The sequence below is a fragment of the Microcaecilia unicolor genome, chromosome 1 (assembly GCF_901765095.1).
Source record: "Microcaecilia unicolor chromosome 1, aMicUni1.1, whole genome shotgun sequence".
Taxonomy (NCBI): Eukaryota; Metazoa; Chordata; class Amphibia; order Gymnophiona; family Siphonopidae; genus Microcaecilia; species Microcaecilia unicolor.
In genome coordinates, this window is record NC_044031.1 from 684,814,082 (window position 1) to 684,838,436 (window position 24,355).

The 24,355-nt window shown below is 42.5% G+C and overlaps 1 protein-coding gene across 2 annotated transcripts in view; it reads left to right on the plus strand.

Annotated features, from left to right (window-relative positions):
- Window positions 1–427: 427 nt before the first annotated feature.
- The window catches only part of TRIP4 (thyroid hormone receptor interactor 4), a 269,161-nt gene continuing 245,233 nt past the window's right edge, over window positions 428–24,355 (plus strand). For both annotated transcript variants that reach the window (XM_030188088.1, XM_030188095.1), the window contains exons 1-2: window positions 428–601; window positions 2,151–2,320. In XM_030188088.1, the coding sequence (XP_030043948.1) occupies window positions 522–601; window positions 2,151–2,320 (250 nt within the window). In that variant the 5' untranslated portion in view covers window positions 428–521. The remainder of the gene's footprint in view (window positions 602–2,150; window positions 2,321–24,355) is intronic.

Genomic DNA, 24,355 nt, shown 5'->3' on the forward strand with positions numbered 1-24,355 from the left:
GGAGGAGGAGCCAACTTTTCAAAATGATTAGGGATGCTACACCCAAAGGAAATTACATATGCCTGGACACAGTCAAAGAATTTGTTCAATATTGGGGGTGCTAAAGCACCCACAGAGCTGGTTCCAATGGACAGAGCATGGAGTGGAGCAGGTGTCTTGTTTTTCTTTGGCAAAAAGTTGACAACCCTAGGAAGGAGGTGGTAATAAAAACAAACTCTGCTGGGTGTGTTGCTTTGTTGGCAGAAAAAGAAATCTTTGGCAAGGAGCAGAGGAAGGCATCTTACATTGTCACGTACTAACCTAAATAGACTTTCGGGTACAGATAGGACATGTGTAAACCCTAGTAGAGGTGGAACTCCTGTTCAGGGAGCCTGGTTTCCGGAGAGGAAGCATAAAAGCACGGACCCTGGCTATACGCTTTTTGTGAAACGCTTCCGGGTGGGTAATTATAGCGGAATCATCAGTGGTAGGAAAAGGAAACGGCTGTAGCGTTTCTAGCGCAGCTCCGGCTCCGGTGAGAAATGGACGAGCCGCTGGTGTCTTGGTGTAGGTTGCGGCTACTGAGCAGCTTCGGTCTGGATGTCAGCGAGGATATAGTGCAGTGAGTCCATTATTCTGGCCTAGTTCCATCCATATGTGTTTTACTATTGCTGGGAGCAGGAGGGGGTCGCGGTAGTGGAGAGGCTGGGTTATTTTTTTGTGGAAGGCTGTGGTTTTTTTTTTGTTTTAAATTTTAATAGAGAATACAACGAAGCTCATAGTAAAAAAAATGTTGTGTAATATTTCTGATAGGAGTAAGGCAGTCCGGTAACTTATAAAATGTAATTTGTTTTTGTGCATTTTTGAATTTGATTTTCTTAATTGCAGTTTGAGGTGATTCCACGAGATGAGCGGCAGTTCTGATATGGTAGTTTTCATGTATTTGCTATATTTTTATTTCACGTGACTTATTTTGGATTTTTATAGCAGAGCATCAACGAAAGGGAATTACGTAATTTCCAAATCTTTTTTTGTTTTTAAATAGGGCTGGAAGAAAACTGGAACAGGATTTGGGTGTTTGTTGTGGTTTCTCTAACATCTTCTCGACTGGGTTTTACGAATAGCCGTTCTTGATCTGAAATCTGAGTGCATGGATTTGCTTTTCCAGGATGTGCAAAATGTGTAATTTGGAAATAAAAATATCAAGCTCATATGCTATCCTTAACCCAGTTTAAATATGTCAAACTGACTTAAGAACTGCTAAGGTATTATAACTACTAGGAAAAAAGGCCCGTTCCTGAAACCAATGAAACGGGCCCTAGCAAGGTTTTCCTCGGAGTGTGTATGTTTGAGAGAGAGTGTGTGTGTGAGAGAGAGTGAGACTGGGTGCGAGTGTGTCTGTGAGAGAGAGTGTGTGTGTGTGCCATGGCTCCCCCTCCCTCCCAGTTCCAGTGTCCCTCCGAGCTCCAGGGTCGTCCTCTCCCTCCGAGTTTCAAGATTCCCTCCCACCCCTCGTAATGTGACGTCACACACATGAGGGTGTCGTCGTCCTTCCCTCCCTTCCAGTTCCAGGCCCCCTACCTCCAAATTTTAAGTCATCTTCACTTACCAAGTCGGGTTTATGGCGGCCAACAGCAGCAGTGGTAACAGGCGTGCAGGCTCGACCCTTCTCTCTCTCAGCTCCGCTCCCTTATGAGGGCGGGACCAGAGCTGAGAGAGAAGGGTCGAGCCTGCACGCCTGTTACCACTGCTGCTATCGGCTGCCGTAAACCCGACTTTGTAAGTGAAGTTGACTTTTAAAATTTGGAGGTAGGGGGCCTGCAACTGGGAGGAAGGGAGGGACGACGACACCACCCTCATGCGTGTGACGTCGCGTTCCGTTGCCTGGCAACTCTGTAGCGTTCCCTTCCAGTGATTGGTCATTACGAAGACGGAAGTACGTGACGTAATTTCAGGAGATGGATACAGCAAGAGCACAAATGCTTCACTTTCTCAGCTTCAGAACGTTGGCGGTGCTTTTAATTATATAGGATAAGGCCACTGATCCTGCTCTCAAAGTTAGTTGAGGAGTAATATTTAAACTGGTTCTTTAGAAATCTTTTGTTGGTCTGTTCTCTGACCTTTCCGGACATTTATGTTTTACTAAGTGCTACTGCTTTTATTTTTGTCAGGTATATTTTGTCAATTGAAAATGAGGAAGAGGTTGAAGAATACATTAATGACCTAATCCAAGGAACCGAATCCAAGAAGCAACAATTCATAGAGGAACTGATAGCTAGGTGGCAAAAGCACAATCAGCTTTCAATAAATGATCCTGTGCAGCTGTACCGAAAAAAGGATGGTATGAAAAGAACTATGTACTGATGACGTGTGGTAGTAGTGTTTTAAATTATTTGTTTTTGTTGCCAACAACACAACCAGATATAACTGGCGACAATATATATATATATTAAAGCTAATCTGTTCTCATGTGGAGGTAAAAAGAAACTCTCAGTAGCATTCCATTAAATTAAATAATTCACATCTGGGCTCTCATTTCAGTCATCTTTATACCTATAAAATATATTTTAAAAAATGTATCGCATTTTTAAACTCATTCCAGAAAGAATTGAAGTTTAGTTGTGCACTTAATTGACTTTTTTTGAAAACTGAAATTTATCCAATGTGTTTGCCTTACAGATGCTTGCTGTTTTGGTGTCAAGCTTCATCAGGAGCATAACTTTATACTTAGCATTTCTGAATAAAAAGGTATAAATCAATATTCCATCTTCTGTGTAAATATTGTTAATACAAATCACATAATCACTTACATTTCTCTTGAGCATTCAACGTTTCTAAAGAATGTCAACCATGTGAGTAGAGGAGTGGCCTATGGTTAGTGTAGTGGGTTGTGGACCTGGGGAACTGGGTTTGATTTTTGCTGCTGCCTGATGGTCAGCAGTGGGTTGAGATCCTGGGGAACCAGGTTCAACTACCTCTGCAGCTCCATGTGACCCTGGGTAAGTCACTTAACCCTCTATTGCCCCAGGTACAACAGTAGTACAATGTACTACTTAGACTGTGAGCCCACTAGGGACAGACCCACCCAGTACCTGTAAAATGAAACTGTAAACCGCTTAGTATATATATACTTGAATGTTCTTTTGTAGATGCTGACCTTTAGGTTCAACCAATCATGTAAAATTGTTTTGGTCACAAAAGAAGTTGTGTGTGTGTGTTTTTTTTTTTTTTAAGTTGAAAGCTTGAGTGGCCAAGAGCAATGTGAGTGGTTATGTAATTTATAGTACAGTAATAGTATTTGCACTGAAGATGGAATATTTTTTGTTCTTCCTTTTAGAAGCATGAAAAAATATAAAGTTATGCTCCTGATAAAACCCGACAGTGAAGCGACAGACTTCCATCAGGCAGAGACATTAGATGTGCATTTAATTGTCGGTTATCAAGTTACAATTATTTTTGGAACAATTAAAAAAAATGATTTTGGTAATGAGGGTTAAATGAAAAGTAATGCCTCCACCTCCCTAATTCATCAACAGATGAGAGCACTTGTTCTTTGAAATCTTTTCCTTCACCTCAGTTGGTGTGTGAAGAGGCTGTTTTGTTATTGCTTGTGAAATGGAAGCATGCAGTGAACATTCGTCAGTGCGATTTAAACAGTGTCATGATAGAATTTTTGGCTGTTGAAGGAGTCTCTACTATTGAAATTCAACTTCACATGGAAGTTGTTTATGGTGATGGCTGTGTTGACGTGAGTACTGTGCGTTGCTAGGCCAAAAAAAGTAAAACCTGGATCGTGAAGGCCTGATTTGTGTGATTAAAAAAGCAAAGTGGCTGACTCTTGACTGCAATAAACAAGTTTCAAATGAGAAAGGTTGATGAACTCTTAAAGGACAATTGGAGGATCACTCAAAAGGAAATTGCTCACATACTAGGTATCTGACAGTGAATTACAATTAAAGGAACTCCTTCAATGGTTTTTATCATGGCACGTTGCTTAAATTGCACCAAGTGATTCAATAAATCAGGGTAATACAATTTACAAAAAAGTCTTTAGATAAAAATATACTAAAGATGTATTATCTTTAACTTAATATAAATGCAATAACTGTATTATATATATATATAAGTTGCAAATCTAAAAATATATGTAAATAATGGTAAATAGATATATATCCATGACAATATGTCCCTGAAACATTCTCATTTATGTCCAGTTCCAATAGATGAATTGAATGGTACAATAATATTTAGAGTCCAGTCTTCAAAATTAATTTCCTCATGGGCATCACTATAGATTCCTCATAACATCAAAACCGGAACATTATCCATTATCAAAAGATATAAATCCAAAAGTTCTTTTGACATGCTCAAAAGGTTATCAAAGAGCATCTGCAGTTCCCACAAATGCTCAAAATGGATTGAGTAGTATATTTCCATTCACCTCTCACTCGACACAGAACTGCATTTTGCCATAGCATCATCAGGAATGAGAGTCCACTAGACACAGCATGCAGGAAATCTAAAACCCATCAATTCTAACATAAATTCTCACTCATATAAGCAACAAATACACTTACAATCATAGAACGGCAGAAGAGGGTTAAAAAAAACCCTCCACAGAGCAGCTGATGAATTAAATTATGCGCCTGTGTTCAAATTCAAACAGGCACTTTAAATATCCTCTTCATTACTTAATTAAAATCAGCTGTACAATTTCAACTATCTCTCGATTCAAACCTAATGAATGCATTGTTCTGCATTGATAGATTAGTTGCTGCTCCTTATTCTCTAATGTAGCAGAAACATTACCCCCTCCCCCAAGGGAGAGAAACTTGTAATAGAACCACACACCACAAATCCTGTACATGATTACCAGCATGTACCTAATGATCTACCAAGGGAGCCTATATCCTTTTAACTCTAATATTAAATGGCTTGCAATACGTTGTTAGTCATTTGCTTTGTTTGTCCAATATTCCATTGAGCATATATTACCTGACTTGTTTCACAGTTGGCTTTCGAGCATAAATAAAGGGTTCCCCGTTTGTGATGTTGACAAAGGACTGAACCCTGATGCAGCTAGATGTGAAACATGTTGCATGTCAGCTAGTGGTCCCGCAACTGGAAAATGAAAAGCTAAGTTGCTTTATATTTAATTAAAAGTTTTGAAAAAAGTTTCTACATTTGCACTAAATTGATGTTTCAGTAAAAGTTGTTATGGACCGCTGAGGAGGCAGGCGAGCCAAAGGTATACTGGCTCTTGTGAAACGAGTTGCCACTGTGGTCCTTAAATAACATAATACTTGAAACCTGCTCAAATTTCTCTTATGCTGTGGAGAGTCTTTTGGGCGCTGGGTTCTATAATTTGTGATATTGCTGGTTACCCCTGACTTAAAATTTTTTGGGGGCCAACTTCAAGGACCTACCAATAATAGGATAGAATTAGTTCAGAATACTCCCCCAAAAGGAGCGAACTTGCCCACAGGTCCAAAGCATATGTACCAAAGATGTAAGAGTATCCTCACACTTAGGGCTGGCAACTATTTTAGGCAGATAGGCAAGCTGTGGAGAAAAGTAAAGTCTCAAAAGAAATTTGAACTGCTGTGCCTGTAGCCTTGCAGACTGGGTCAGGCCGTTTAAGATGTTTCATCAACAATTGCAAGCCATCGCCTGTAACCTGCTCCTCCAGCAGTAATGCCACACAGAGGTCAGCTACTCATAGCCCGACTTAGGGGCAAGGCGCCACAAGCTGAATTGGTAAAAGGACAAACGAATCTTCTTTGTATGAGTAGGCATTAAAGTTTCCACTTAATGCATCCACTGCATCCTTGCTGATTGAGGATGCATCCAATATTGATGTATAATGCTTAACTTCGTTATGCCGAAAACCAGTCCGTTGAGTGCAAATAGCCCCCCTATTGGAGCTCTTCAAAAGTTTGAATTGTGCCTTCCTTAGTCACAAAGTCTCGAATATAAAGCAATGCCTTACGAGTCCACTGCTTCAGATACAGTTTTGAGAAATCGGGGTCCAAATCTTGATTCCTCTACAAGGGGAGCAACATAGTAGACCGAGTTCAATTGCTTACATATCCACTGCCAGCCTTGTCTTCATGGATTTCAATATAGTATGGGAGTTTGTAACCACAATCCATGAATGAAGCTGCACTCATATAAAAATAAAATGAGAAGATACTATTTGAATTTGAATGTAGGTGCATACTTTCTTCCATTTTGATCGGTCAGCCGTTCTGTGGAGGATCTAGCTCTGCCGTTCTATGATTTTTAAGTGCATTTATTGCTTATATGAGTGAAATTTTTAGAGTTTGTTAGGATTGATGGGTTTTAGATTTTCTACATGCTGTGTTTGTCTTCTAGTGTACTCTTCCTCCTGATGACGCTACAGTGAAATGCAGTTCTGTGTCAAGTGTTCTGCTCTGTCTCCTGGTGAGCTTTCTCTACTCACGGATTAGCAGGCAGTTAACCAGAGTATAGAACATCACTGTGAAGACTCGGAGCTCTTGAACCAAAATCTCCTTTAATGCAAATTCAAACAAAATGATTTACAGTTAGATGTGCTGGGCAAGAGTCTCTGCCTTGCAGAACAGGGAGTCTGTTCTCTACCAGCTCACCTTGTATACAAGGGGAGCTGGAAGGTCTCAGCATCAAGCTGAGAGAGTAGATGTTGTGAATACTTTAAACTGGTAAAAACTTGGTTATTTTACCGTAGCTTGAAGGGGGAGTATGCAACAAGGTACAGCAAAGTCCGTTTACAGTTCTGAGCTTGCATGCATGCAGACCTCTTAACTCTACTGAAGAGAGAAGCAGGCTAGCCACCTACCTAGCATACACAGTCAAGGGCCAGCCAATAGGAAAGTCCCATAAGAACAGGGAACAGGGACATGTGCTCAAGAAGAACAAATAAGAGAACTACAAATGATCTGTAGTCTTATCCTATTTAAAGACTCAGGACTAAACCCAGTGGCGTAGCAAGGGGAGGGCAGAGGGGGCGGTCCGCCCCGGGTGTCAGCACAAGGGGGGTTCCTCCGCTGCTCCCAGGCACCCCCCTGCACCCAAAATCCGCCCCCCCATGGACGCCTCGTAGAACCCTCCTCCTCCTTCCTTCCCGCCCTCGGCAGCCCCCTCCTCATCTCCGCCCCCCCCTCCGTATCATAACCTTTTACTTCCCGTAGTGGCAGCGACGTCAGTTACTTACGAAGAAGGCTGCAGGCTCCCCTCCGGCTTCAGCTTCTCCCTTCGCTCTTCACACAGTGAGTGTCCCGCCTTCGCGATGACTCGTTTCCGCAAAGGCGGGACACTCACTGTGTGAAGAGCGAAGGGAAAAGCTGAAGCCGGAGGGGAGCCTGCAGTGCCTTTTTCATAACGGAACTGACGCCCCTGCCACCATGGGAAGTAAAAGGTTATGATACGGGGGGGGGGGCAGAGAGGAGGGGGGCTGCCGTGGGCGGGAAGGAAGGAACAGAGAGGGCAGGGGAGAGAGGAGAATGCTGGACATGAATGGGAGGGGAGAGCAGGGGGAGAGAACAGATTGCTGGACATGGGTGAGAGAAGAGTTCGCTGGAGGGGAGGGTAGGGGAGGAGAATTGCTGGACGTGGGTGGGTGGATGGATGGAGGGCAGGAAGGAACGGAGAGGAGGCCTGTGGGGGAGCTGAGGGAGGGCAGGGAGAATCACTGGACGTGGATGGGAGGGGAGGGCATGGGGAGAGAGGAGATCACTGGAGGGGAGGGCAGGGGAGAGAGGAGAATTGCTGGCGGATGGATGGAGGGAGCAGAGGAGAGATGAAATTTGCTGGATATGGATGGATGGAGGAGAGGGCAGAGGAGAGGAGAATTGCTGGACATGGATGAATGAATGGGGGCAGGGGAGAGAGGAAATTTGAAGGATATGGGTGGATAGAGGAGACGGCAGGAGAGAATGGAGAGTTCCTGGACATAGATGGAGGGGAGGAAAGTCAGAAAGGAAATGCACATGGATAGAAGAGAGGAGAAATGTTGGACAAGGATGGAAGGAAGGAAAGACGAAGGAGATGCACATGGAGAGAGGGCAGATCCTAGATGGAAGGGGCAGGGAGAGAGGGCAGACTTTGGATGGTGGGGACAGGAGAGAGAGGACAGACACTGGATGGCAGGGAGAGAGAGAGAAGGCAGATGCTGGATGGAAGGAAGACAGTGAAAAGAAGATGAGGAAAGCAGAAACCAGAGACAACAAACTGCAAGTAAAATATATATTTTTATTTTTTTGCTTTAGGATAAAGTAGTATTGTAGCTGTGTTAATAAATAGAACATGGAAATAAGGTAATCTTTATTGGACTAATTTTAATATATTTTGACTAACTTTCGGAGAACAAAACCCCCTTCCTCAGGCCAGGATAGGATATTGTAAAATCACTATACTGTACTGATCTGATCTGAGGAAGGAGGTTTTGGTCTCTGAAAGCTAAATGTATTAGTCCAATAAAGTGGTGGTATTTTATTTTCTGTTTCTGTGGTGTTGCATTGTATGCTCAGTCTGGCCTCTTGGGGGTTCAGTTTAATTTTTGTCTAAATAGAAAGTTTGATTACTTATTCTATAGTGGTTTAGGGTTTATCTGTGTTTGTGAAAAAGACACGGCTTTCAGTTGGCATTGACTGTGCAGGATCGACAATCTGTACTATTCTGTCTGGTTACGCTTTACAATAGGCGAATTGATGTTCTAGTGCTCACTGTAGTGTTTAAGATGCTTTCCTTTTCCTTATGTGACTCGTAAAAATGACTGCTTATGGTAAAATTGTTCTAGAGATCCTGAGTGTTTTGTATTCTCGGTATGCCTAGTACTGGATTTTTGGGGGGGGGGGGGGGGGGGTGTTAAAAAATGACCTGCCCCGGGTGTCAACTACCCTAGCTACGCCACTGACTAAACCTGCCTATAAGCAATGTTTAATATCTCTCAATATAAAACGCACCACCAACGTTCTGAAGCCTCACTTTTCCAACGTTCTAAATGTGAGGTGCCAGAGATCAATTTTTCATCCATGACTGTCTGCCCCGCCCACACGTCAAACGTGATGACCTCGTGGGCGGAGCAATGACACTCACAGACCGTGTGGCACGTCTGATTGGCTGAGTTGGGTGAAGCCAAGGATGATGTCGCCAGCACAGCTGCTCCACAAAAAAACAAGGAAAGGGGGAGGAGTAGGGAAACACGCGACGCGTGTTTCCCTACTCCTCCCCCTGCCTAGGAATTCATGCAACCCAGCACCCCCCCCTTCCGATACAAACACTAAACAAAACCCCCCCCCCCCCCCAATGCATCGCCACCTTTTTTTGCCCGCCCCGCGCCCCCCCCCCCCAACACTCCGGCCGAGTCCTGCACTTAGTTTTTTTTTTTTAACACTCACAACGCGCGAACGATGCAGCCGGCAGCGATTGAAAGAGGCTGTCTGGGCTGGCGTCTGCGTCGGAGCTTCCCTCACCCTCTGCGAGTCCCGCGAAACAGGAAGTTGTAACAACGAAGGCGGGACTCGCACAGGGTGAGGGAAGCTCCGACGCCAGCCCAGACAGCCTCTTTCAATCGCTGCCGGCTGCATCGTTCGCACGTTCTGAGTCTTAAAAAAAAAAACTAAGTGCAGGACTCGCCCGGAGTGTCGCGGTAGGGGGGAGGATTGGGGAGAGAAAGAGGGAAACCAACAGAGGGAAGGATTGGGGAGAGAGGGAAAGAGGGAAACCAACAGAGGGAAGGATTGGGGAGAGAGGGAAAACAACAGAGGGAAGGATTGGGGAGAGAGAGAAAGAGGGAAACCAACAGAGGGAAGGATTGGGGAGAGAGAGAAAGAGGGAAACCAACAGAGGGAAAGATTGGGGAGAGAGGGAAACCAACAGAGGGAAAGATTGGGGAGAGAGGGAAACCAACAGAGGGAAGGATTGGGGAGAAAGAGGGGAAACCAACAGAGGGAAGGATTGGGGAGAGAGGGAAACCAACAGAGGGAAGGATTGGGGAGAGAGAGGGAAACCAACAGAGGGAAGGATGGGGAGAGAGAGGGAAAAACAGATGGAAGGATTGGGGAGAGAGGGGAAAAACAGATGGAAGGATTGGGGAGAGAGGGGAAAAACAGATGGAAGGATGGGGAGAGAGGAGAAAAACATGGAAGGATGGGGAGAGAGAAGGAAAACAGATGGAAGGAGGGGGAAAAACAGATGCAAGGATGGGGAGAGAGAGAGAGGGAAAACGGAAGGATGGGGAGAGAAAGAGGGAAGACGCTGGATGGAAGAATGCAGAAAGAAATAGGGGAGACACTGGAAGGATGGAGAGAGAAAGCAGAGCTGCTGTAAGGAAAAGGGGAATAGAGAAAGACTGGAGAATAAGAGGAAGGGGCATGGGGAGAACAAGGGTGAGGAAAAGATGAAAAGCCACAGGTAGATGAAGGAAATTAAAGAATGGATAGTAAGAATGAATTAAATCTGGGCAGAGAGAGAGCCTGAAAAATATTGAAGAAAGCAAAGAAAAACGAGACAAAAATGACAAATGGCACAGAAGAGTTAAGCGAAAACAAAGGAAAGCAGAATCACAGACTGGGACCAATATGCAAAGAAAAACAGTCACCAGACAACAAAGGTAGAAAAAAATCATTTTATTTTCATTTTAGTGTTTGTAATATGTCCAATTTGAGAATTTACATTGGCTGTCTTATTTTGCACTTGGTATACTGGAGCTGTAAGAGCTTACAGAGATTTATCATGAAAAAAAAACACATTATTTTTTTCTCCTATAGTACTATAATATTTTCAATAATGTCTGTTTATATGCGCCATGGCTGGTATAGGGGGTGTGGATACACCCTTCACTATTACTCCATCTCATTACAATACTTTAATATTAAATATTTGGTTAACATAAAACAACTAATCAATATAACCTTGCTAGCGCCCGTTTCATTTGTGTCAGAAACGGGCCTTTTTTACTAGTATATACATATGACAAGAAAAAAGTGAGAGGTGAATGGAGAGCGTTCTAGTTAATCCATTTTGAGCATTTGTGGGAACCGCAGCAGCTGGCAGATAACCTTTGGAGTACGTTGACAGAACTTTTGGATTTATACCTTTTGAAAATGGACAGTCCCAATTTTGAAGATTGGACTCTGAAGATTATTGTATTCAGTTCATCTACTGGAGCTGGACATAAGAATGTTTCAAGGGAAGGAAGTGATGTCACATGCACAGCGGATCTATACCAGATTAGATGCATTATGGTGTAGTTGCTCTTTAAGGGGGCAGGTGAGCGACACGGAGATAGAGAATATATATGCATCTGATCATGCCCCCGTGTGGATCTGCTTGCAGGTCTTGGGAGGTGATAAAAATCGTCGTACCTTTTGGACATTGAATGAGTTTATTTTAGGTGACAAGAAGATAAGCCAGGAAGTATGGGAGGTTATAAAGAATTATCTGGAAATTAATGATATTTAATCAGATGGTATGTGATGGGATGCCCTTAAGACAGTAGTAAGAGGCCACCTAATAAAATGGGGGGCCATTTGTAAGAGGCAGCGAAGTGCTAAGGAAGTAGAGCTCCGCATGAAACTTGGTCATCTTGAAACATTGCATCAGAGGAGAGATGATCCAACAGTTTTATCTCGGCTTTTAGATTGTAGAACGGAGCTCTAGCAACTTCAGTTGGAAAAGATGGAATATAACAGGAGCCTAGTTCAACAGAAGGTTCTTTGAATTTAGCAACAAGGCGAGTAGTATGCTGGCATGTTTTCTCTGAAAGCAGCAGTCCAGGTGCACCATTGTGAAAATAAAGATATCTAGAGATGTCCTATACTATTCAGACAAAGAGATTAGGGATCAGTTTGTAATATTTTATTCAGATTTATACTCTAGAGGTGTAGATGTAGCAGTGCCCCGGATTTGAGACTGTTTAGTGGGACTTTTGTTGGAAAAATTGTCAGAAAGGGATAAGAAGGAGTTGGAGGCTCCCATTACAATAGATGAGATCTTGTGGGTAGTGAGAGAGCTTAAGGGTGAAAAAGCTCCCTGGCTGGATGGGTATACAGCTAAATTTTACAAGAGCTATGCCTATGACTTAGCTCTTTTGTTGAGGAGAGTGGGGAATGCATGTTTCCTGGGCTTTGCTCTTCCTCCCAGTATGCTAGAAGTGGGGATATCAGTTTTGTAAAAACCTGGGAGAGATCCCACAGTTTGTGGATCGTATAGACCAATCTCCCTCCTCAATACGGATGTCAAGATCTTGGCCAGTCATGGCAGACCACCTTGGGAGGGTACTCCCTTATCTTATTGAAGCAGATCAATCTGGATTTGTGCCTGGATGCCAGGTAGCAGACAATATTAGTCTAATATTAAATATTATCTGGAAAGCACAAAGATTGGGGGATCCTCTAGCCTTGTTAACTACCGATGCTGAAAAAGCCTTTGATAGGGTAGATTGGGTTTATTTGTGCGAAGTTCTCTCACACATTGTTTTGGGTCCAAATTTATAGGATGGCTAAAGTGTCTTTATAAAGCATGGGGCGTATTCCCCCTTATTTCCTATTCAGCGGTGCACTAGACAGGGCTGTCCGCTTTTTGGAGAGCCTGAGCCAGCTTTCGCTATCTAGGCATACAGATACCCAGGGATTTGTCACAACTTTATGCTCTAAACTACACTCCTCTGATGCAAGAGTTACGGAAAGACCTAAATAGGTGGAAAGCCGGATGGCTGTTCTGGTGGGGCCATATATCAGCGATTAAAATGAATTTGTTGCCCAGATTATTATTTTTTTTGCAGTCTCTTCCTATATTGGTCCCAAGGGTGTAGCTGATACAGGGATTTCGAGTTTTGTATGGGGGGGGGGGGGACGACGACGACGACAGGCGAGGTTATCTAGGAAGGTGATGTAGGGGTCTGTAGAACATGGGGGGAGGGGAATGCCCAATTTAATTTGGTATTACTAGGCAGCCCAATTAGAGTGGAGTAAGGGAGTGGGATCACCCATGACAGTGCTAGACCAAACTTTTATACAGGGTTACACATTAGAGAGGGCACTATGGGCTACACTTTCTATGAGAGAGTATAAACAATTGTCGTGTAATCCATTTATATCACATTTGATGCCCTTGAGGGGAGGGCTGAAATATAAGCTTCGGAGCTCCCATGCTCCCTCGTCTTTTGTGCGTATCACCCAGGAGCCTGGTTTTCCTGCTGGCTCCCAAGGCACAATTTTTGCAGTGTGGGCCCGGAGTGGCCTTGATGGATTTCTGGATTTTTTTAGATGTGGGTGATTTACGCCCCTTTGAGAAACTGCGGGACTCCCATGGATTGACAGCCGCAGATTTCTATGCCTATTTACAGATTAAACATATTTCCAGCCAGGGGTGGTTACGCTGGGATCCTGATGACATTGAACACCTAGAAAACTTGTGGGCATCTGTGGGCAAGTTGAGAGGGACAATAACTCATTTGTACAGGTTTCTCAGTGGGCACGATTTTGTGAAACTGTCTTGCGTGTTAACCTGGGAGAGAGAGATCTGGGGGGAAGAATCGAGTGTAGCAGAATGGGAAAAGGTATGCCAAGAGGTGAAAAAAGCATCTATATGTGTTCTAATAAAAGAAAATGCTTTTATTACGGACCTGGCATCAGAGGCAGGAGACCTATTCTGCAAAATTTGGTCCCCCTACTGGGACACCAGTTGCTAGGAGCAAAATTTTAAATGCTTGAACTGGGGGAGGGAGGGGGGAGGTAGGGGAAGGGGGAAAATTTGGGAAAGTTGAATGTGAAGTGTTAACATACATGGTTATAGCATGAGATGTTGTTTGTAAACACTGTGTTTAGAAAACAATAAATATGATTATTAAAAAAAAAAAAAAGAAAGAAAAAAAAGAAAATGCTTTAAAAGTGTTAAGCAGGTGGTATTATACTCCTGACTGGTTTCTATCTTTAATGACCAATGTTGGAGATGTGGGCTTGACAGAAGAAACTTTTTTTTTCATATATGGTGGTCTTGCCAACTTTTATAGCACTTTTGGCAAGCTATAGCTAGATGAATGTCTAGCACACTGGACATTCCATTTCAGTGCACCCTTAAGTGGTGTCTACTGGGATGGGGCAACCGCAGAGGATCAAAGTGGCAGAGTCGCATTAAACGGATATGTTTGGCTGCCGCAAAGACACTTATTGCCTCTCACTGGAAACAGAGTGCTGGTCCTACGATACACAGTTGGTTGGTGAAAATAAGACAGAGTTGGAGAAATGAACTGACCACAGACTAGGGCAATTTGACCCTACTGCAGATGAATGGACACATTTAGACCAATTACTAAGTCAGGTTTAATGGACATAGGGATGGGGGGTTAATTGTTGGTATTCAGGATTACAGGAGGGCAAGAGAGGGGGTTCTCGGGGGGGGGGGGGGGGGATAAAGGGAATTACAAAAGTGGTCTGGAAGAATAGCTAAGAGTTTGGGAGTCGTATATTAATATCAGGAGGGCGGATATTGGCGGGCTATTTTGCAGTATTGTAGTGTTGCATATTTCTCCTGATGTACAGTGTCACTGTTTTGTGATTTTCAATAAAAATTAAAAGTTAAAAAAATAAAAGAATGTTTCAAGGTCCAATTATCATTGATATATACCTACATGATTTGGATTTGATACCGTCTATTATTATCTAGTTTCCATTAGAATCAGGAGTATAGAATTAATCCGGACTTAAAAGAGAGCTGCTGTTTTATATATATTTTTTGGGGTTTACAATTTTATTTATTTTTTAAATATAATAAAGTTGTATTGATATTAAGTTAAAAAGAATGTCTGTCTTGTATTTTTTTTAAATCACACCAAGAAGTGTTCACTGCATGCGTCCGTTTCACAAGCAGTAACAAAACACCCTCTTCACACAGCAATTGAGGTGAAGGAAAAGATTTCAAAGAACAAGTGAACACCTGTAGTGCATCAGTGCTGCCATCTGTTGATGAATTATGTATGAGGAGGCAGTATTAATTTTCATTAAATGTTTTTTCAGTATTGTACCTGGGACAGTGGCGGACTAAGTGACTTACCCAGGGTCACACGGAGCTGCAGAGGGAATTGAACCTTGTTCTCCAGGATCTCAACCCACTGCTGACCATTAGGCAGCAGTGAGAATCGAACTTGGTTCCCCAGGTCCATAACCTGCTGCACTAACCATTAGGCCACTCCTCCACTCCCTCATCTATTATGATTATAAAAATGGAGTTGTATTTTTTTTTTCAGAAGACCAGTAGTTGACATGAGAGTCTGGATTTGTATTAATAAGTATAACAAGAAGCCACCCTTACAACTGAAGATGTATTGTATTTTATATATACACATCGTTAAGGATTTATCCAATCAAAACCAATACAACACAAACTGACTGGTTTCCCTTTTTCACTTTTGAAAAAAAAAAATTAAAGCATTTTGAAACCTTCTCTTTTGATAAATTCTGTTATTCAGCAGATATGCAAAAGGTCTTATTCAGTATTACGTCTGGGGTAGTTCAGAATTCCAGCTGTTACGTGGTGGATAATCAAGATAGTTGCCAGGTCCATTGACGGATTTGGGAGTCTTATCATCATATACACTGAAATCTAGTTTCCTTGTAAAAAAGAATTGCTTTTGGTTATCTGAAACACTGTAAAAAGGACCGTACTGTGTTCTAAAAGTAGGATGTGATTATAGAGCTACTTTTAAATTATTGCAGCAGGTTCACAGAGGGGTCCTGCTTTTTTGTGTGGTAGAAGTCAGGGGCATTGTGACTGTAGAATCGTGTTAGATAAGCAAGAGTAATACCAGCTGAAGAAAGCTTAAATGGTAATATAAGAGAAAAAGGGTGTCTCAGTGTGAAATATTCCTGCCTCCCTTTCTGAAAAGTTAAGCCTTCAGTGCAGCTGTAGTAATTGCTTAAACTCTCACAGATGGGAACTAGTCAGGAAGCTGAAAATGGGACTCCTCCACCAAGATCTTACCAACTTTGGACAATTGCCATGTTTCTGCAATCCAATAAAACACATAGGTGTAGAAGTACTAAACATTTTGCCCATAAACCAGAGACATTTGGATTAACAATCCAGAGAAGCCATTCAATGGATGCTAGATCAGAGTAACCCAACTCGTATTATTTTCTGGAAGCATTCACTACATTCAGGTGGATCAGTATTATGATGAGGTATGAGATTTTTTTAACATGACTGTGTATGAAGCCATTTTCACAATTTATACTTATTTTATTGCCTGTTTTGTGATGTTGGTAGTTCCCTGGATTATTCTGTTCTCTTATCTTGTGCATTTTATCCCCTGAACACAAGGATTGGTGAAGTAGTACTGTGGATTTATATCTGTCCAACTACCATCTGTAATTGAAAGGTGGTGACAGAGAGTGAAAACAAGGTGCTGCTTGTGAGGGATACAGTTATGATGCCCTCATGGGATGGGCACATCTAAATATAGGTTCAAAGATCCAAAAATTCCTTTTATTATCCACTGATAAGCAAAACAAACCACATAGAGTAAATAGAGAAATATTTATTTACAAAGATAAAGTGCAAGCAGTAATAAGTATAAGACAGATTTAAAAATCCCTAACACTCTCCTACTACAGATACTTAGGAAACGAATATGAATAGAATTTATATGAAATCAACAAAACACTCCTTATTGGCAAAAGTCCCCTATAAACCCAGCTGTAATAGTGATCATAGAACTTGAAATATACAACTTTAGGTTCTTGCTTTACTAAGCTGCGTTATAGGCACGTTAGAATCTTTAACACTCGTTAACCATGTATGCGCCTACAATAGCCCTATAAACACCTACACAGTTAGCACGTGCTAATTGTAGGCGTGTTAAAAACGCTAATGAACCTTAGTAAACAGGGCCCTTAGTATGTTGATAGCTCACAGTGATAGCTGGATAGCAGGTCTGGCAATTCAGTTGGTGGTGCTCTCATCATTTATCTTCTCTCCATGTCGTGTGTATTATTGTTCGTCTGCCTTTGCAGTTGCATTGTTTCTTAGCAGTTTCCTTCACAGCATGATGTCATCTGAATAGGTGATTGTTTGTGCAGCGCTGCGTATGCCTTGTAGCGCTATAGAAATAGTAGTAGTAGTAGTGATTGGCCTATGCCATTTTGTTGTGGCTAGCAGAACCACAAGAATGTTTTACAGTCTTCAAGTATACCTTAATATTTGGGGCTGCTTAAACAATAGTCCTCCAAGGTTAGCTGTATGCCTGCAAACAGAGTCGGATAAATCACTTGATACAGTTTCTCGGGGTCACGGTCATTAACCTTCTCAGATGTAAGGCAGGGCCCAAGCCTCTTAGCAGAGAGCATCTATGTAATATTATAAGCCAGCACCATAAGCTAAGGACTGCGATAGACTGGTTATATTGTAACAGGTGGCTTTATCCTCATACACACGTCCTGATCTAGTCTATTAGCTAAACATTACTACTGTGTGTTCTAGCATGATACAGTCCATAAGCTTCTCATGTACAAAGGAATTCGATTTGTTCATTCACTGATTTCAAGCAATTGTATCTGCCAAGTCTGAAAGGGAACGTCATAGGAATGTAAGAAATGTCTCTGAATTAAGCTTCAAAGTTTAATAGGCTAGGATCCCTGTCTGCTTCACAGGGAAGGAACCTTCAGGAAACTTTCCATGAAGAAGATGGTCTAACATGAAGCCCTTCTAGAAATGGAGATGTTTTTGGATCATACACAAAATGGAGGACTCCAATTTGGAGCTTGTGAAGCTCATAAATCTAGTGAATGAGTAAGGAAGCTAGCATGTAGAGGTCAAGCACCCCAAACTGCCTACGAGACAGATGTAAATAGTAGTAATGGAACATACTCTCCAAACAGGGCTGTGTTAAATCTTGATTGGAATGACAATTCAATACATTCCAGAGAAATACCTGCTTTCACAAATTGAACCATGTGGCATATCCAGGTCTCTTAAAAGAAAAAAAAAAGAAAAAAAAGGTCCTAATTGTATTTGGCAAGAGACAGTGTTTCTAATATAAAAAAAGTATCCGTACAGTTAAGACAGTTGGGGCTCCTGCCATTGATATCTGTATGGTTCACCAAAGCAGATTTGCTTTATGTGCAGTCCACATATCTATGAGGGGAGTTGGTGCCATCTTAGCAATTGCAGCTGGTAGGGCAAGAAGGATTAGACATTACTTCTTTCCTCAATGAGTGCTCTGAGCATTGTGATGATGGAGGGGGAATAGTTTTGGTAATCTGAGTGGGGGAGGTGGCATGGCACAATGGTATTGGCTGGGTTGTAATGGCAACATGATCCTGTAGCTGGAGGAGAAACGTTGTCCTCTCCAGTTATATTTGTAATCGGTTTTACCAACGATTTTACTAATGTTTATAATACATGAGATATCAAAGATAAAGATGTGATAAAAGCTGGTCAGAAGTTTGATATTGGTGACAAGAGGCACTAACCAATATTAACATCTATGACGGTGGTTTTCAACCCAGTCCTCAGGATATACTCAGCTAGTCAGGTTATCAGGATATTTACAATGAATGTGCATGAGATAAATTTGCAGACCAGCTATGCTGTGACTATGCTCTTACATCGTCTTAGTGCAATGGAACATCAATGATCGTATCAAATGTACAACTCCACACAACCGAAAAACGTTAAAGGGTCTGGTGTACTGGCCTCAGAAGTGCCACGTCTGGTACTATTCTTCTACCATGACGAATTACACACCACAGTCGTCATCAGTCACCACCACCTCCTTATATCTTTTAATTTTTAAGTTATTTGTTCTTATATTAACTACTACTACTAATCATTTCTATAGCACTACTAGACGTATGCAGCGATGTACACATTATGTACAGGTACATAATGACATTGTAAATAGTATAGCATGCCATACTTTATATTATTATTGAATTTTTTTACTGCTATAATTGTCCATTGCTCATGTTTGATCTATTCTTACTGTACACCGCCTTGAGTGAATTCCTTCAACAAGGCGGTAAATAAATCCTAATAAATAAATACTTCTTTGTCCCTAGAGGGCTCACAATCAAAGTTGTTCGTTTTTTTTTTTTTTTTTTTTTTTTACCTGGGGCAGTGGAGGGTTAAGTGACTTGCCCAAGGACACAAGGAGCTGCAGTGGGAATTGAACCTAGGTCGCCAGGATCAAAGCCTGCTGCACTAACCATTAGGCCACTCCTTTTGTACTCCACTGTTTGCACTCATCTGAACTATTGGCATTTTTCTGCAGTGTCGGCTTAGGGGAAGTTAACATCTGACATGGCACATGTTTCGCTTATAGATTCCTCAAGGATATCCCCTACAAAAAACAGTATAATATAATGTATTAATATAGTAGAATCAACCATGTAACTTCAGATAGTAAAATTAAATTACCTTTTTCTAGCCCACGCTCATCCTGCCAACTGAATCTGTGACCAAGATGGCGGCCGCGCTTTAACCTTTATATTTATACTGACAGCTGTCGTGCCCTCCCACCAATCACTGGAGACTCAGCTACAGTAACGTCATCCATTCAATCTCTGCATTGAGTCTCCTGGAAATATGGTATCTAAAGAAAATATCCATTCCAGCTCTTTAAAGTTTAATCTTTTCTCATAATCCCCTCCCTCCTACTCTGTCAGTACTTGATCGATGACTCTCCAAGGAATGTCTGCAACTATGTGACCCTTCTCCAGCCAATGGTGTACCAGTGGCGCTTGTTCATTTTTGGTGGTAATTCGTGATTTATGTTCCATGAGTCTTAACTTCACAGCCCTACTGCTATGTCCTACATAGACAATTTGACGGGGCATTCGATGATATATATTACATTGTGATTAGTACAAGTAGTGTTAGTTTTAGGTTGCAATACACGTTTGTTTGTTTTTCCTTGACCAAAACAGGGCTGACTAATAGAAGACAGGCACCACTGGCATTTTCCACACACTTCATGAGCCCCCCCTGCTGTCGATCATTAGCAATCTCCCCATATCTCTGTTTGATCAACTGTTCTCCAATTGTCTGAGTATAAGCAACAGTTGGGAAAGAATTGAAAATTGGATATAGTTGTAATAGATGCCAGTGGGACTGCATAATATTCACCAGTTGAACTGAATTTTGGGAATATGGTAATATGCATGTTAAACTATCTTCCTTCTCTGAATGTTTATCGCTGAGCAAACCGAGCTCGCAAGTAAGGCTGATGTAAAGCTTTTTTTTTGATAACCTCTTGCTTGAAAATGTAGCTGGGCGTGATATTTAAAGTCCATCAAATCAGTACATATATGTCGCAATCGGAGGTATTGACTTACTGGTAAATTATATTTAAGCCAGTAAGGATGGTAACTTTCAAAATGTAAAAAACATTTTTTTCCAACCGGTTTTCGATATAAAGTTGTCTTGAAACCTTCTCCAGTTTTTACCTTCAGAACATCTAGAAAATCAAGTTGCTGTCCATCATATTTCAATAACAGAAGATAGGAATAAAGAAGCACATAATTGTTTTAAGGAATAACGGAAAATATCTGTACAAAAGTAAAAAGGCAAAAAAGACACTTAAGTCCCTTAAACCTACAATATATATGACAACCTTAGAGCAAAGCTATAGCTTGCATATTTATGGTTCAGTGAACTTCTTTGATTTAGTCCAAAACATCTGTCTTGGCGGGAAACTTTATTATCCAATAGTGATTGCAACTGTTTAGGATAATAGAAAATATATTGTGTAGTCTCAAATAGAATCAAACATTTAACTGGAAAACATAGGGATAAAAGTACCTCCATTTTGTACAACCCGAGTTTGCAGGGCAATGAACTTCTGCCATTCCTGTTTTTCCCTGTTCACATCTGGGAAACACCAAATTTTCTGTCCATAAAACAGTTCAGCTCTATGTTGAAAATAAGGTGTCAAAACATGATTCTGATCTAATTCAAAAGGAAAAGTTACTAGTACTCTAGTATCCATATAGTCTATAGATGTCTCCAATAACTCGGCACATAATCGAAAGGGACTTCCTCGCAAAACATCCCATCCAAGGGCGGGAAAACCCGTATTTTCGAAACAAGATGGACATCCATCTTTCGTTTCGTTAATACGGTCAGGGACGCCCAAAACTTGAAATTTGGTCATCCTTAGAGATGGTCGTCCTTAGACTTGGTCGTTTCTGATTTTCAGTGATAATGGAAACCTTGTGTGCTGAGCCCCCCAAACCCACAACTGTACACCACTACAATAGCCCTTACAGGTGAAGGGGGGCACCTAGATGTGGGTACAGTGGGTTTGTGGTGGGTTTTGGAGGGCTCACTGTTTCCTCCACAAACGTAACAGGTGGGGGGGGGGGGGGATGGGCCTGGGTCCGCCTGCCTGAAGTGCACTGTATCCACTAAAACTGCTCCAGGTACCTGCATACTGCTGTCACGGACCTGAGTATGACATCTGAAGCTGGCATAGAAGCTGGCAATCAATATTTTTAAAGATGTTTTTGAGGGTGGGAGGGGGTTAGTGACCACTGGGGGGAGTAAGGGGAGGTCATCCCCGATTCTCTCCGGTAGTCATCTGGTCATTTCAGGCACCTGCTAGTGCCTTGGTCGTAAGAAAAACACAACCAGGTAAAGTCGTCCAAGTGTTCGTCAGGGACATCCTTGTTTCTTTCGATTATGGGTCGAGGACGTCCTAGTGTTAGGCACGCCCAAGTCCCACCTTCGTTACGCCTCTGATATGCCCCCTTGAACTTTGGCCGTCCCTGTGACGGAAAGCAGTTGGGGATGTCCGAAATTGGCTTTCGATTATACTTGGACGACCCTGTGAGAAGGAAGCCCATCTTCCAATTTATGTCGAAAGATGGGCGTCCTTCTCTTTCGAAAATGAGACCATTAGTTTAAATCTTTTATTATTGAAACTGTAAAATACAACTGATCAAAAACACATAAGAATAAAAGGACCCAAATACTAGAGGACTTGGTTTCTTATAGCCCCTTACTGTCGATACAAAACAATTGTAAATCTCTGTCTCTCTCCCCCTCTGTATCCCCTTACCGTCAATACAAAACAATTGTAAATCAATCTCTCCCCCCCTACATTCCCTTACCGCCTTCCCTTCCCCCCATACCCTATACCTGTAACAGTCAATTCATGTGGAAGCAACGAAGCAGTGAAGAAGCACAAAATACAAAACATAAAGGGTACCATCTATATTCCATAACATAAGGCCTACCCTTCTCTCCCACTCCTCAATACACTCTATCCCCCAACACCGATACCGAATTAAGTTATAAACTTAACTCTGACACATTTAAACTATCCAGGGATATAGGTACCAGATCTCCATTCATCCCTTGTGCCTCAGAGGACCTGTTTCTCACTGATAAATAATAGGCTTTACTAATAGGTAGAATTGCCTCTATTGGTATCTTGAGGACCTCGGTCATATATTTCTTTATCAAATCCATTGATGACATTGCCAACATCTTCAGAAGTTCAGGAATCTAAGATTAAATTTCCAATTGTCCATATTTATGATGTAACATTACATAATCCTGTATGATCTTACTCGGCACTTCCTGCATAAATTTAAATTATTCTCAAAACTTTCTAACTTCTGCACCTCACTTCTAGTGTTGGATCCATCTCCACTTGCTTCAAATTCTTACTCACTTTCATGTCCGGACGAGCAATTGCTTGCCAAATTGATTTCAAAGTTATTGGACCAGATGATAAAGCTTCCACCGCACTGACTGCTGAAGGAGTAGTGGGAAACTTTCGTGTAGCTGCCACCACCTTTGATGACACTCCTTCCTGCTTCTCATCTGAGGCACCCTGTGGCCTCTGACCTGCTTTCACCGTTTGCTGTACTCGTTCGCTTCTAGGATCAGCATTGGAACTCCCTCCCAAATCAGAGCCGTTGGCCTGCATCGGCAAACTTATTGCCATGGGTTACAGTGGTGTGCAGGCTGGCAGGCTCAATGAAACTGCTTCTTCAAGGCCTGAGAGACCTCCTTTTACCACGCCAGCAAGGGAGCCTCCTGCATCGCCACTTGAAGCAGTTGTGTAGGACTAGATTCTATATATGGCACCTGAAAAAAAAAAATGCATAGTGCTGTTCTATAAACCTTGCCTTAAGTTAGGTGTGGATTGTAAAAATAAGTGTAGCACCCGTTCCCGTGACTAAACTTTAGGTGCAACCATTTATGCCAGCAAAAACCTGGTATAAATGCCTACGCCTAACTTAGGTGCAGATCGGGTATATTCTATAACAGTGTGTGCCATTTTGGGGTGCCACTTCCAGTTTTAAGTGCTTCCTTTTGGCCTGGCCACTGCTCCCCCACACTTTTTCCAAGGTTGTGGTGGTAGTAGCAGCCTTTCTGCAGAAGGAAGGAATCAGACTCCATCCTTACCTGGACGAGTGGTTGATTCAGGAGAGTCGCAGGGCCACCAACTGGGTTAATGCAGTCTTTGGAATCGGTCATCAGCTTTGCAAAGAGCCACCTGGTTCCTTCTTAATTTTTGGACTACCTGGGAGCTCGCTTCAGCGCTGCTGTGGGCTGAGTATTCTTGCTAGAGGAGCAGAGAGTCAAGCTCCGCTCTCAGATTTCCAACCTCCTGCGATTGTTCAGTCCCTGAGCCTGGGACTGTGTTCAAGTGTTGGGCTCCATGGCTGCAACCCTGGAAGTAGTGTGGGTGAGGTTGCACATGTGACCCCTACAGTCCTCACTGCTGAGCTGGTGGTCGCTGGTCTCTCTGGATTATCCGCGCCGTCTTCCGTGGTTGCCTCAGACCTGGCACAGTATGGCCTGATGGTTTTGCAACTGCAGCTTGTTGAAGGGGATGCCTCTTGCTCCACCTCAGTGGATGGTTGTAATGATGCCAGCCTGACAGGTTGGGTGGCTCATTGCCTCGACCACTATGTTCAGGGGACTTGGACTGCGATGGAAACAGCTTGGCCGATCAATCTCCTGAAGCTGCGTCAGTTCTGAATGCTTTACAGGCATTTCATGATCTGCTGACAGAAAGGGCATTCCGAGTATATGGCTGCCACTGGTGCTGCAGGGTCGAAGACTTGCTGACGACAAGGTAAACCAGGTTGGGAGGGGAGGGAGAGAGAATTGAGAGAGAACCTTTGGCGGGCAGGCAAGCAGTCAAAAGAGATGCTGGTCTGTGCATGGGGAGGTGGGAAAGGAGAAATAGGGAGAGTTGTCGCATTGAGGCTGAGAAGGATAGTGGGAGGGAAGTGGAGGAAGAATAGAGAGGGAGAGATTTGGGCTCAGAGAGAGAGGGAGGAGGGTGGGAGGGAGAGAGAGATAATGGACCTGGGGTGGAGAGAGTGAAGGGAAGTGGAGGAAGAAGAGAGAGGTGTTG